Source organism: Lynx canadensis, chromosome B4 (genome assembly GCF_007474595.2).
Source record: "Lynx canadensis isolate LIC74 chromosome B4, mLynCan4.pri.v2, whole genome shotgun sequence".
Taxonomy (NCBI): domain Eukaryota; kingdom Metazoa; phylum Chordata; class Mammalia; order Carnivora; family Felidae; genus Lynx; species Lynx canadensis.
The window spans coordinates 37,761,232-37,775,817 of NC_044309.1; the positions used below are offsets into that span (position 1 = coordinate 37,761,232).

General features: G+C 49.6%; 1 protein-coding gene across 1 annotated transcript; it reads left to right on the top strand.

The window, feature by feature from the left end:
* The first annotated feature begins 245 nt into the window (after nucleotides 1-245).
* Nucleotides 246-10,443, top strand: FKBP4 (FKBP prolyl isomerase 4). Its single transcript, XM_030321504.1, has 10 exons — nucleotides 246-508; nucleotides 2,533-2,677; nucleotides 3,155-3,297; nucleotides 4,113-4,233; nucleotides 4,751-4,907; nucleotides 5,562-5,652; nucleotides 5,745-5,828; nucleotides 6,092-6,277; nucleotides 6,831-7,070; nucleotides 8,684-10,443. The coding sequence occupies exons 1-10, from the start codon at nucleotides 404-406 to the stop codon at nucleotides 8,789-8,791; spliced, it is 1,380 nt and encodes a 459-aa protein (XP_030177364.1). The 5' UTR covers nucleotides 246-403; the 3' UTR covers nucleotides 8,792-10,443.
* The last annotated feature ends 4,143 nt before the right edge of the window (nucleotides 10,444-14,586 follow it).

Sequence of the window (14,586 nt, forward strand, 5' to 3'; positions counted from 1 at the left end):
TGACCCCCCCCCCCCGTAAAAAAAAAAAAAAAAAATTAATATAAGCACCCTTAGTACTACAGCCCGAACGGGCTTAGACGCCGCCGTCTCTAGAAAGTTCTCCACCTCCTCCCCCTCCGTCCGTCGCTCCCGCCCCAGCTCCTCCCAGCCCCTCCCTCCGCGGCGGGGTGGGACCAATCGCTCCCCGCGGCCGCTCATTACCCACCTACTCCTGCTCCCGCGCCCGATCCGCCGCGGGCTGCGAGCGCGCCGGTAGCCAGAGGTGCTCGAGCCTTCGACCGGTTCGCAGCTGGGTGGCCGCCGCGCTAGCACCTTCCCGCCCGCACGCCCGTGCAGACAGGCCCGGACGAGAGGGCTTGGCTCGCGCCCAGTGCTCCCGGAGTAAACGGCGCACCGAGTGGCGATGACCGCCGAGGAGATGAAGGCGGCCGAGAGCGGGGCGCAGTCGGCGCCGCTGCCCCTCGAGGGGGTAGACATTAGCCCCAAGCAAGACGAAGGCGTGCTGAAGGTAGGGGGATGGGGGGCACGGCAGACGCCCATCGCAGCCGCCCTTCCCGCCGAGCCTGGGAGCCCCGGGCCGCCTCTGCAGCGTCCGGGCGGGTCGTTGAGCCGGGCCGGCGGCCGGTTGCATCGCCTTCCTGGATCTAGCTGCGTTGTTCGGGCTGGGAGGGCCGCCGCACGCTCGCAGCGGGTGGCCGATGTGCGCGGGCCTCCCCACGGCCGTTCTCCGGCCCCCTAGGGGGGGCCCGCGATGCGGATGAGGCCCCGGCCCCCCAGCCCTGCGGCGCCCGGGCCCGGGACTGCAGCGCCAACTCCGGCGTGCGCGGTGCAGCGCGGAGGGAGGGGCGGGGCCGCAACGCTGCACGCGAGCTGCAGCTAGAGGGCCCCGGGCGGCATGCACCCGGGCCCGCTCCGGCTCCTTTCCCTCCCCTCAGCTCTCCGCGACCCTGCGTCCCCGGCCAGGCCGCCCGCCGCAGCGGGAAGTCCCTGGCCGCCTTCGCTGGCGGTGCTGCGAGAGCTCGCCCACCCCACCCCCCGGGCAGTTAAACATTAGCTAGGACCTGAAGCGGGTCACCAGAGTTATTTCCTGGCCCAGAGGCCTTTGTACGACTTGGTGTCCGGGGCCTCGCCGTGAAAGAGGTTCTGGTGCCCTCCGTCCCCTTGGTTACCCTCTTCCTAAAGGCTGGGACTCAGCTAGGTCACCCGCTCGGCCATGCTGCCCCCCTCCCCCCGGCCCCGGGAAAACCAGGGAGCAGTGCATGCCGGGACCTGTAGTTCCCCTCCCACCTCGCCCTCTGCCGTCTTGATTTGGGGCATGGGGTGTGGGGCCGGGAGGAGGTGCTTTGCTGGGAGCCTCGGAGGAGGGAAAGGGAGGGATCTGGCATTCGGGGAAGGGCATCTTGACCTGGGTCTGAACGACTAATGGTGCTTCAGAGCAGGTTTTGCAGAGTACAGGATGGCGAAATCAGCCTGAATTTCATACCTCCTCCTCAACCAGTGTTTCTTTTCGTCCTGGCCTCCCATTGCTCAGTTCCACGTGTGTGTGTGTGTGTGTGTGTGTGTGTGTGTGTGTGTGTGTGTGAGAGAGAGAGAGAGAGAGAGAGAGAGAGAGAGACCGACCTGAGCAAAGCTAGAGATCTCGGCGAGCCCTTATCTGGTCCAGAAACGCTCCTGGTTTTGCCCCACATGTTCGAATCTTAAGCTGTTCTCCCAGTGGGCGTGTGGCTTCCCCTTCTTTCCAGCATTCTGGTGATTTCTACAAGGTTATTCATCCCAGAAGGGCCATTTCCCCTTTTTTTCCTCCAGTCCTTCCCCTTTGCCTTTCTATTCCTCAAGTCATTTGTCCTTTTCCTTAGAAGGTATACCTACCCAGGTGATCCATGGAGTCTCCTTGTCACCTCTTTTAAGTGTTAAAGAAGAGCAGAACTTAAGTTCCTGAGAAATGCTCGTAGCCCAGAAATAAAAGACTTAATTAGCCTACCAGTCAGGAATGGTGGTGTCCCAAGTCAGTTTAAGGGCCCGAGTGAGAGCCCCTGTGCTTATCAGTGACCTGGTATTTTAGGACTGCTGCTATCCTGTTCATTATTCATATTCTCATCCTTGTCTTATCTGCAAACCAGATCTTGATCTGACGACCACTGGCATTTCTTTGCTGCTGCTGATAAACATCTTTAACTTTTTACCAATGTAATTCTCCAACCCTGATAGGGATTATTATTGCTAGTTTACAAATAAGGTCTAGAGAGTTGGACTTGTACAAGATCATACAGCAAAAACTTGAACCTTGGGTCTTTTGGCTCTAGTTTTCAAACCAAGTTGTTTTATGTTCCACCTCAAGTAAAATGGGGGGAGGGGGTCGGAGGTCAGTTGACTTCTAGCCAAACTCCATATCAGAATCATTTGAGGCTTAGTCCCTTGGCTTACAAGGAAGCAGACGATACCTTCTGGGTTTCCATCAGAAGTATGCAGGTAGTGTGGGTGCCTCTTTCTGCCCCCATGCCTGGGTACTCACCTTCTCCCCCTTCCTCCCAGGTCATCAAGCGAGAGGGCATGGGCACAGAGTTGCCCATGATTGGGGACCGAGTCTTTGTCCACTACACTGGCTGGCTGTTAGATGGCACTAAGTTTGACTCCAGTCTGGACCGCAAGGACAAATTCTCCTTTGACCTGGGCAAAGGTAGGCATGGTTAGTGGGTTGGTAGTGTAGGCTCTGTGGAGGGTATAAGCTGTCACAAACAGAAACTATACTCTCAGAAGTTTAAGGAGGAATGGTTTGTTACACTCTGTTAATTTTTCTTCTGTTACTTTTTTTTTTTTCTTCTACTCTTCTGTAACTATCGATCTCTGATCTCTATCTCACCTTCCCTGATCATCTCTGAACACCTCAGTTCCTGTTCAGGGATGGACTGCCTTATTCCTTAAACTCCTTTGTTCCAGAGTTGAGTGGGGTTTTTTTTGTTTTGTTTTTCCTTTACTTTTCTCTTTTTAAGAGGTCTGAGACCTGACAGCACTTATTGCAACTAAGTTTTCTACTTTTCTAAAGAGTGTCTAGCCTCCCCTTGGGCGTGGTATAATAAAAGTCTTTTGGAGCCAGTGTTTGAGCCCAGAGTCGGATCCCTGCCAAAGAGGACCTGTTTGCTTTCTATACCTACAGGGGAGGTCATTAAGGCTTGGGACATTGCTGTAGCAACCATGAAGGTGGGAGAAGTGTGCCACATCACGTGCAAACCCGAATATGCCTACGGTTCAGCAGGCAGCCCTCCAAAAATCCCCCCCAATGCCACACTTGTGTTTGAGGTGAGTGTCCAGGAGCAGAGAGCAAGGCGAAGAACCAGCCTTATCTCGCCTGGGTCCTGGCTGCCCTCCAGCCCTTCCTGCCGCTTGGAGACAATGTAGCCAAGGCTAAGGGCCTGGCCTTAGAGGAGGAAGAGACAGGGAGAGGGCAGCTCACTCTGCTGTGCACATAGCATGCTGCTGCCAGAGAGCAGCAGCTGATGGAGGTCTCGGGTGGGGAGAGGTGGCCACAAACCCCTCTTCGGACCTGAAGCAGGGTGAGGGTTGAGGCATATTTTATGTCAGGAGCAGCGCCCAGAGATTGGTTATAATTTTGACTGGAAGAGGTCAGGAGGTCTATACATTCTAAATGACAGTATGGAATACCAGTGCTTTAGGATCAGAGGAGGGGAGGGATGCGCCCCGTGGGTCAAGGGGATGAGGAAAGCCTTCACTGAGAGGTGGAACTTCATTCATTTCGAGGATGGCTTAGCCCTCATTAGTGGATACTTGGAGAATGTTCAGAAGACTACTGAAAGATATTGGGTCATTTCCAATGCCTACCAGATTGGCCTTCTCAAGTAGCTGGATTAGGATAGGCTGGAACGTGGATAGGATAGGCTGGATCTTCTGAGGTCAACAAAAGCCATGGGACGGGCCCACCCCTACCAGAGTTGAGACTAGAGCCCCCGGGACTTAGAACTTTTGCTAAGTGCCACTTTGTCCACTCCCGGTCTGGCAGTTACTAAGGACTGTTCTGAGTGAGGGAGAAGTTGCATCTCACTGCTGATGGAGTTAGTGCCCAAAGGAGTCGTGTTGCCTTATGTGTTGTCCCACAGGTGGAGCTCTTTGAGTTCAGGGGAGAGGACCTGACAGAAGAAGAAGATGGCGGAATCATCCGGAGAATACGGACTCGGGGTGAAGGCTATGCCAGGCCCAATGAGGGCGCTATCGTGGAGGGTGAGACAGTATAGTCTGGGATTTCCGTTCTGATTCTGGTACTTAGGCCCTGGGTGGTTCTGGGCAAGTCACTTCCTTTTTAATTTATTTATTTTTTTCAATGTTTATTTTTGAGGAAGAGACAGAAGATCATGAGCGGGGGAGGGGCAGAGAGAGACAGAGGAGACAGACACTGAATCCAGAGCAGGCTCCAGGCTCTAGGCTCTGAGCTATCAGCACAGAGCCTGACAGTGGGGCTCGAACCCACAAGCTGTGAGATAATAACCTGAGCCTAAGTCGGATGCTCAACCAACTGGGCCACCGACGCACCCCATGTCACTTCCTTTTCTGATCCTAATTTCTTGTCTGAGAGACGAGGGATTGGACCATTTCCTCTTAACGTCCCTCCAGCTCTGAGAACACGACAAAGACATCTTGGGGGCAGGAAGTGATGAGGTGATAGAGGGAAGCTGGTGGCATCCTTCCTCAATCCCCTGCCTGCTCACATCCCTGACACATTGCCTCTTTTTCATGCCAGTTACACTGGAAGGGTACTATAAAGACCAGATGTTCGACCGGCGGGAGCTCCGCTTTGAGGTTGGTGAGGGGGAGAGCCTGGACCTGCCTTGTGGGCTGGAGAAAGCCATTCAGCGCATGGAAAAAGGAGAACGTTCCATTGTGTACCTCAAGCCCAGGTGAGGAGTGGGTGCTTTGTATAACAGATGGGTGATCAAAAGTCCGAGATCCACATGCCCACAGTTAGTTGTGTAACTGGACACTTGTATCTTTTCCTCTGTGTGTGTTCACTACTCCCACAGCCTCAGTAGAGGGCCCTGCAACTCTGCACAGCAAACGTGATCTCCATATTTAGGAGCACGGTCACAGTTGTCCACATCTCAAATCAAAGGCTAACCTTTTCAGTCAAGGCTGCTCAAGATTCCCTCCTTTACCAATGTCAGAATTTTTATTTTCCATTAATGTTCTCCATCATTGTGATATTTATTAAAACATGCCTATTATGTGCCAGGTATAATGCTGAAAATTCCCAGGTATTCAAAGACCTTATTCCTGCCTTCTAGTGACTCGTTGCTCAGTGAGCTTTAGCAATTAGTAATTGAGTAATCATCCCAGTGTGTAGTGTGCGTGAGGAGGATGTGGAAGATGCTAAGAGACCAGCTAATTGTGTGAAGAGGTCAGGGAAGATTTTGCCAAACAGGAAACATTTGAACCAAGTCTCAAGGGATGGGAAGTTACTCTGCAGGAAACAGACAGGAAGCCTTTTCAGTAGGGAGCGGGTTAAGCATGGCAGCGGTGACCTAGATTTTTTTTGCCCCCCTCCTTCCCCCCAGCTATGCTTTTGGCAGTGTTGGGAAGGAAAAATTCCAAATCCCACCAAATGCTGAGCTGAAATACGAAGTACACCTCAAGAGTTTCGAGAAGGTGAGCTTGCTCGAGGTCTTCTCTGTCCCGGAATCTGGTCGCAGTAGGTGGCCTTGAGGTAGCTCACAGCTTTGTTTCTGTCTTGGGGTTAGGCCAAGGAGTCTTGGGAGATGAACTCCGAGGAGAAGCTGGAACAGAGCACCATAGTGAAAGAGCGGGGCACTGTGTACTTCAAGGTGAGCCAGCATCTGGGGCCTGGGGGAAGGCCCCTCTGGGCCCATCCTTCCTCCTGATGCCTGAAGTCCTTTTCTGCCAGGGAGAGGATGGCGGCGGCGGGAATGCCTATAGTCTTCACCTAGTAGATCTAAGCTAGCTGCTCTTGCTGGAGGAGGAGGGGAGGCAGGACTTCTCATACCCATACATCACTGATGTCTACAGAGTCTGACAGCCTGGTGCTCCTGAACCTGTGTCTATTGCCTAAGCCTCCCTCCCTCTCTAGGAAGGCAAGTACAAGCAAGCTTTACTGCAGTACAAGAAGATTGTATCCTGGCTGGAATATGAGTCGAGTTTCTCTAATGAGGACGCACAGAAGGCACAGGCCCTTCGCTTGGCCTCCCACCTCAACTTGGCCATGTGTCATCTGAAACTACAGGCCTTCTCGGCTGCCATCGAAAGCTGTAACAAGGTGAGGCCCTTTTAGAGAGGGCATGGGAGCAATGTTCACGGATTTGGCTGGGTAGCTGCCAGCAGGTCTGAAACTTGGTCTCAGTGACTAGGGTAGGGGTAGGATAGTAAGTGGGCTAGTGGAAGCTCAGAGATAAAGGGCCCAGAGGCAAGGGCTCTTGGCTTTAGTGGTAGGAGAAGCAAGCACCTTGGCTTTAGTGGTAGGAGGCAGCTGACACAGGTAGAAGGTAACACTGGATGGGAAAAACCGCTATGGCATTTTCTCGGCCCTGGTTCCTAGTCTGTCCCTCTTCTATACTTGCTTTATTCTAGAGAAAACGAAAATGTTGTCACGGGTCTTTCTCTTTCACCTAAAAAGCTCTGTTTTCCCTTTGCTTCTTGGACTAACGGATTCTTTCTTAAACCTTGGTTTGTTCATTTAGTGCCCCGAAACTCCTTTCTGGGGTGGAGCCAGCCATTTCCATTCTGCCTCATCCTGCGGAGTGAGGACTACCTTTGGAACCCAGTCTTGGCCACAGGCTGCAGGGACTGACGTCTCACTGTTGCTTCCTTAGGCCCTGGAACTGGACAGCAACAACGAGAAGGGCCTTTTCCGCCGGGGAGAGGCCCACCTGGCGGTGAATGACTTTGACTTGGCACGGGCTGACTTCCAGAAGGTCCTGCAGCTCTACCCCAGCAACAAAGCCGCCAAGGCCCAGCTGGCTATCTGCCAGCAGCGGATCCGCAAGCAGCTCGCTCGGGAGAAGAAGCTCTATGCCAACATGTTTGAGAGGCTAGCTGAGGAGGAGAGCAAGGTAAGGATTGGGACAGGGAACAGTTGGGATAGACAGAAGAGGAGGCTAGGCCTAACCCACGTGCCGTGGCTGTTCATGCCTCTGGTTGTATGGGTCACTCCTGGAAACCAGAAGCTACCCTTGTCTCTGGAGGAAGAACATGTATGTTCCTTCAGCACAGAACCCTGTTGTGGGGGCCACACTTCCTCAGTGATCAGGGCTAAAAACCCACTCACAAGCCCCAGAGGTGGGGAGTTGGTTACTCTGTGTGTGCTTCCCCAACCTGTACCTTTTTAAAGCCTAGGTTTTATCTGTCTGTCTATCCATCTGTCTGTCTGAAAGAGAGAACATGGGGGGGGGGGGGGGAGCAGAGAAAAAGAGAGAGAGAATCTTAAGCAGGTTCCACACTCAGTGCATGACCCTGGGATCAAGACCCGAGCCGAAATCAACCAACTGAGCCACCCAGGCACCTGCTAAACCTAGGTTTTAAAAGCCCTATGTTTAAATAGATAATACAGTTACGTAGTTTTATTTAAACAGCGCAGAGGCACCTGGTTGGCTGGTTAAACATCTGACTCTTGATTTCAGCTCAGGTCATGATTTCACAGTTGTGGGATCGAGCCGCACTTCAGGCTCTGCACGGGCATTGCCAAGCCTGCTTGGGATTCTCTCTCTCTCTCTCTCAAAATAAATAAACTTAAAAAAAAGAAAAAACAAAAAAACTTTAAACAGCACAAAAGAACATGTAGTAAAAAGACTGCCACCCCCAGAAGCAATTGATATTACCAGTGCTTAGATCATTCGTACATGCACAAATAGACCGTTTTCTCCTTTTTCCCTAAATAAAAGGCCACATGTTCCACCTCTTTTCTGCATTATGCTGTCTTCAGATCATATGTAGAAGATTGTTTTTTACCAACATAAAAAATAGCTTTCACATTCTTCGCTGTACTTAACATGGTGTAGCATTGGACACATAACCTATATCCTCTTACCCAGTCTGATTAGTCTTCCAGTGTTCTAAACCAGCTCTGTCTGATGGGAATATAACGCAGTCTACACAGCGATTTTAAGTTTTCTGGTGGCCGTGTTAAAAAAGTGAACAGAAAAAATATAGCAGTGGGTAAATTTTTTTAATTGCATTTGTTTGGGTTTTTTTTCTTTTTTTTTTTTTTTCCAGACTAAGTAAATCTCTTAAATATCCACTGTTCTGTTATACTTAAAACCCATCCATTTGAACTAGCTGTATTTGAAGCACTCAGTAGCCAATGTGGTAGTAACTGCCATGTTGGATGAGTACAGTTCTAAGTAGCACCATAGTGAACGATTTTGTAAATTTACAATTTCATGTGTGTGTGCCTTTAGGACATACCTGGAAAGGGAGTTGGCTGTGTTGGGGTAATTCTGTTGAAAGCTAGCATGTTTGGTTTTTTTTTTTTTTTTTAACTTGGGATGAGTATTTGTGGTACAGACCCAACACAGTGTCAGCATGGTGGTAGGTGAATATAGCTGTGTCCCCAGATCAGTGCAAGCAAATGGGAGTGGGGACATGAAGTAAAAGTCCCCTTTCTCATCAGAGGGATTGGGCCAGATGAGAACTGGAACTCATCCCCTTCCTGTCTTCCTTTCCGCAGGCCAAGGCAGCAGTAGCTGCAGGAAACCATCATGCTGACATGGAGATGAAGGATGACCAGAAAAATGATGTGGCAGGGAGCCAGCCTCAGGTGGAGACGGAAGCATAGCCTCTACCCAGCCCTACTCCTGCGGCTGCCTGCCTCCCCTGCTCCCTCCCCTCCTCCACCCTGTTAGTTTTGTAAAAACTGAAGAATTTTGAGTGAATTAGACCTTTATTTTTCTATCTGGTTAGATGGTGGCTTTGGGGGAAGGGGGAAAGGAGTAGGCTGGGGGATCGGTTTAGGTGATGTCACCCCCTCTTCCCTTCCCCCTTCCCCCATTACATGTGAACGAATGTCCATCCACACGCACACTCATCAGAACGTTAATTTATTTTGCTGCTTCTGTTTGCTATGTCCATTTTTCAAATGGTAGAAGGGAGTGAGTGGTAGGGATACTTGCGGGGTCTGATGTGAAACCAGGGTGGAGAGGGAGACTCCTGGGCAGCCATTTTCCTTGTCCTTCCCTCCTCCCGGTCTGTTCCCAAACATGTGGCCTCCATGTGGGTGCTAGGGGCATGGGGAAAACCACTGCTGTGCCCGCTACTGCTCTCTGTTCCCGTCCTCGCCCCAGATGGTATGGCTGAGATGTCTTCTGGTGTCCTGATGACCGCCTCTGCTGCCCCCCCCCCCAATATTTCCCTTTGGATCTGTTTCCCTTCTCAGCCAGGTTGTGTCCCCAACCCCCTCAGCCTTTTCTCTGCACGTTGCTGAAGGTCCAGGCTTGCCTCAAGTTCTGTGCTTGAGCAATAAAGTGGAAACGAAACCTGAGTGTCAGGCAACCTTTTTCTCTTTGGCCTCAGAGGGTGGGCATGGTGGCTGTGCAAGTGCAACAACGATGGAGGAGCATTCTTTGAGCATGGAGTGGTGCCCGCATACGGGGCCTCCTGGGTGCTGCCCAGACCACTGCCACCACCGCCACCCCACTCCCCACTCCACCCCCACCCCCACAGCCTGGTGGGTTTTCATAGCTCTGCTTTTGTTCCCTAACACTTAGGAAAATATAAACATGTAAAATACTGGGACCAGTTGTGTGTGTTTTGGTTAGATTTGTCTACTTCTGCCTAAGTGATCTAGCAGAAAGCACAGCTTTCTTGGTTTCTCATCAAGGTAAAATTCCTGTTAGCCATCCCTCCAGTTAGACACCTTTTACACAATTAAGGTGAAGAACAGTAAAGCCAGGGAACATGCGCTGAGGCCCGCTTTCCAGCTTCCTCCTTGACCTTAATAGAAAAAAGCTTACGCTTATGCTTCTAACTATGCGTTGACCTTTGGCTCCTATAGCATTATGAGGCCCTCCGAGAAGCCAGGGGGCACAAATCTGTCTTCTCCAGATGATCTTGCTTGTAGGCTAGAGCCTCTGTCTATAGCCTTACCCTCTTCTCTCCAACGTATGCCGGCCTGCACAATGGTGGAGGTAGTCTGCCTACCTACATGCCTATACAGTTCCTCCCAGAAGAAATTTCTCCATGCTTTTCTATGGAAGATTCATTTCTGTGTGAAGATTTCACCCAAGTCCTACATCATGGTTGGTGCCAGAGCCAGAACTAATATTTGTTTTAGTCTCCTGAGTGCTCTTGCTGAGTTCACACAGTCCTGTGCCTCTGGGTCTTTTTGACATTTCAAGATCTGTCATGCCCCTATAGCCAACAACAGTAGCTAACTCACTAAGCACCTAGAACATAAGCCTAGCATTAAACCAGGAACCTCGTGTGAATTAACCTTTTCTTCTTTTAATGTTTTTGAGAGCAAGCGCACGTGTGCTTGCACGAGAAGGGGGGGGGGGGGAATATAGGATCTGAAGTGGGCTATGCACTGACAGAAAGCCCCATGTGGGGTTTAAACCCATAAACCAGGAGATCATGACCTGAGCTGCAGTCAGACACTTGACTGAGCCACCCAAGTGCCCCTCATGTGAATTAACCTTAATCCTTGGCAAAGCAGTTAATGCCCCATTTTACATAAGAGGAAACCAAGGCCCAAGTTCAATAGAAAGGGGTCTGCCTGGAATAGGAGCTCTGTTGAACAAACCCAAACTCTTAAATATGAGGTTTACGTGACCTTCCTTATCTGCAAAAATAGAGGAGTGGATGAAATGCACTCCTGAGGTTCCTAATACCCCTGAATGGTTCTGTGGGATTCCGGGAATTTCAAACAATTGCACTTCTATGGAACTGGACAAGTCTTTTATGTAACATTAAAACTGTCTTGTGAAGATGTTTAAGTGGCCAGAAGTCTTTAGGATTAAAAACAGACCCAGCATGTACTTACACTCTGCTCTGACCCACGTTCAAAGTTCATAACCTAGTCCGTTGACCCTCACCAACCTTTAAAATCTTCCCATATGGAGACAATGTGCTTGAATAAAGGAAAACCAGTAGTGACCAGCACTGCTAGCTGTTCCTGCAGATTTGCAGTCTCTGGAAAATGTAAGATAGGGTTCATCTTGTCCTATTGCTGATCCTAATGTCAAGTTCTATACAGTTTATCTCCTGAGTATTTCCCATCTCCATTCCAGCAGCCCCTCTCCAACGTCACCAGGCACCTCCAGCCCACTCTCCTGTCCTGCAAAAGGTTCCTCCTGTCTTGCATCCTCTCTTGCCCCAGGTGCACTTGACTCTACACTGCATCCAAATCCTACCTCTCCAACTGCTTAAAATCCTTTCCTATCCCATTTAGTCTGAAGGTTACAAACTTTACTGTAGTCCACAGCCACTGTGGGGCCCAGCACAACCTTGCCAACCTTACACCAGCATCAGAGCACTGGACTCCTTCACTCTACACTGGCCACACCACCTGAAGAGTAGAAGGGGGAAATTGTGCATGTCATTTCACTTACAAGAGTGGAATCTCACATCTTACTCCTGTCTTCCATGTTTCTTCCATTCCCTTTCCAAGCGCAGATCATCTCAGAGCCTTGTAACCATTAAGCTGAAATGAAAGAGGCTAAGGGCAGTGCTGAATAAAGCCAAAGGAAAGATCTACGTAAGAGAACTTGCCCTCTTTCTGGAAATCACTATTGCTGACTTTATGGCTGTAGTTCCCCAGCTGCTTGCCAACCTCAGATAACTTGGATGCACCCACTATCCTCAACTATAAAATCTAAGGCTCATAATAAAACCTTGTTTAGTGTGTAATGACACAACACTAAATACACCAATTTGGGAGGCAAAGTAAGAATGAAAAGATTCACAAAGTGGTTCTGAGGAAAGATGATCAAGAAAAAAAACAATGCCAGGGCACCTGGGTGGCTCAGTAAGTTAAGTCTCCGACTCTTGGTTTCTGCTCAAGTCATGATCTCACAGTTTGTGGGATAGAGCCCCCACAGCAGAGTCATGGTCTGCACTGACATCATGGAGCCTGCTTAGGATTCTCTCTCTCCCTCTCTCTCTCTGCCTCTCCCCTGCTTGCTGTCCCTCTCTTTCAAAATAAATAAACATTAAAAATAATAATAGTAGGGGCGGGTGGCTACTGGGTGGCTCAGTCGGTTAAGTCTCCAACTTTGGCACAGGTCATGATCTCACAGTTCATGAGTTCGAGCCCCACATCAGGCTCTGTGTTGACAGCTCAGAGCCTGGAGCCTGCTTTGGATTCTGTCTCCCTCTCTGCCCCTCCCCTGCTCATGCTCTGTCCCTCTCTCAAAAATAAATAAACATAAAATAATAATAATATTAATAACGCCTTCATGAACTTTCAGACTTCTTTGGCTAGAAGAGAGGACTGGCCATACCCCATCCCCCTCCCCCAAGACATGTGGGCTCCAGGATCACCAGTCTCCTGTGCCCCTGTTAGGAGTGCTTCACACATAAAATTGTTGTTTGTATATATATATATTTTTTTCTTAATTGAAGTGGAACTCACATAATATAAAATTAACCATTTTAATGTGAACAATTCAGTGGTATTTAGTCTAATTACAATGTTGTACAACTGCCACTTCTGTTTAGTTCTAAAACATTTTCATCATCCTTTGTGTTTGAAGCCCATGTCCTCATGTTTTGACTTCAGAGACCATGAAGGACCACTCTTCATCCTTAAGTGAATGGCCAGAGGAGTCTTTTAACAGGCAACAACCCTGGGGTGCCTGGCTGGCTCAGTTGGTAGAGCATGTGACTCTTGATCTCAGGGTTGTGACTGTGAGCCCCATGTTAGGTGTTGAGATTACTTAAAACATCAAAAAACAAAACAAAACAAAAACCAGACAACAACGCAGACAGGCTCTAGGATCAAAGCTTCCCAGAGTGGGTGGTCCCTTCTAACGGGCCAAACTTGTGAGGGAGGGGGTGGGACTCAAAAGGAGAGCAGCAAATAACAGCATTTCACTCAGAGCAGGGCTGCCCACACTGTTAATTCTACCTAATTTCTGGGTCAAGTCAGTCTGAGAAACAGGTTTCTGTCTTTGAGGACTTCTCAGAACCTTTAGTATGCTAAGGTGCACTGTAGATCACGAAGGAGAATGAGGAAGTCTCAAACTGAGCCCATTAGGAAGCCCTAGGCCCTGCCCCCCCAGGATGGTGAGTGACTCTGGACTTCACGTATAGAAAGCTGTGTAGAAAGTTTTAAAGGTCCTATTTCTTACCTGGCCTTCCTAAGCAGACAGAACTTGGACCCCTCTACTGGGGTCTACTCCTGGAGGAAGCAGTGGACAAAGAATCTCCCTAGAAATCCTTCCCACCTAACACCTCCCCCCCACTCCCCACTCCCATAGCAGGTTTCTACTGAAGCTACCATTTGGCTGGTTGGTAAAGACTATGCCACTACCCACACAACTGTACCATGTCATCTAACCAGGAAGATGGCCTGGTTAGGCAGTTCTGGGGAGTAAGCCAAAACTGATACTAGAAGAGTGCTTGACTTTAAAAAGGCGAGCTCTGGGGCGCCTGGGTGGCGCAGTCGGTTAAGCGTCCGACTTCAGCCAGGTCACGATCTCGCGGTCCGTGAGTTCGAGCCCCGCGTCGGGCTCTGGGCTGATGGCTCAGAGCCTGGAGCCTGTTTCTGATTCTGTGTCTCCCTCTCTCTCTGCCCCTCCCCCGTTCATGCTCTGTCTCTCTCTGTCGCAAAAATAAATAAACGTTGAAAAAAAAAAAATTTAAAAAAAAATAAAAAGGCGAGCTCTAATAAACGTTGAAAAAAAAAAATATTAAAAAGGCGAGCTCTAGATGGTGCCGGTGGAGACCCACCAACCATCCCCCTAGAAAGGGTCAAGAACATGGGTGCTCCTTGTGGAACCAGGGCTCTGTCCACATGGCTGTGCAACCCCTGTGTTCCACTTACTGTGAATATAACACAAGGCAGTTACAGTAATTGACACACAGTGGGGAGAGGGACTTGGTCCATGTCATATTTCCTGAAGACTTATCTTTCCTCCCTTTCTAAATTCATTTGGTTCTCTTGACAAAAGCTAAAAGGCATGGTATCCAAGTTGCCATGTAACATAATATCATAATGACATGACCTACAGGACAAACATTAGCAGGTGCCCCTTGGCACAGAAAGGTCAAGAACAAGAAACTCAAGTAATGGAGAAGATAAAACTGAGGCACTGCAAAGTGCTGGGTCAGGGTATAATTTCAGAAAACTGGGTCAGGCCAGGGCACTTGGTGGCAGAAGCAGTTTTGCCCTGGGTTATTTATGAATTTATTTATTTATTTTACAGTTTCATTCAAAAGGCTGGAAGAAGAGAAAACAATGAAGAAATAACAGTGAGAAGAAACAGAACCCAAAACATTTTAACTTTACATAGAGAGGTAAACATTTTTAAATTGGCTTTTTATTTTCCTACCCCTTAAAACCAACAATGAAGCTTAAGGTTTCAGCTACAATGGGAGAAGGATAGAGACATGGTAGCCAGAGGTTGCATGCAG

Bases quoted from the DNA above. Each gene is read 5' to 3' on its own strand.
- FKBP4 (XM_030321504.1), top strand. From the start codon at position 404: ATGACCGCCGAGGAGATGAAGGCGGCCGAGAGCGGGGCGCAGTCGGCG. The intron at 4,234-4,750 runs GTGAGACAGTAT...TTTTCATGCCAG, and splicing joins TGAGGGCGCTATCGTGGAGG to TTACACTGGAAGGGTACTAT. The intron at 4,908-5,561 runs GTGAGGAGTGGG...CCTTCCCCCCAG, and splicing joins ATTGTGTACCTCAAGCCCAG to CTATGCTTTTGGCAGTGTTG.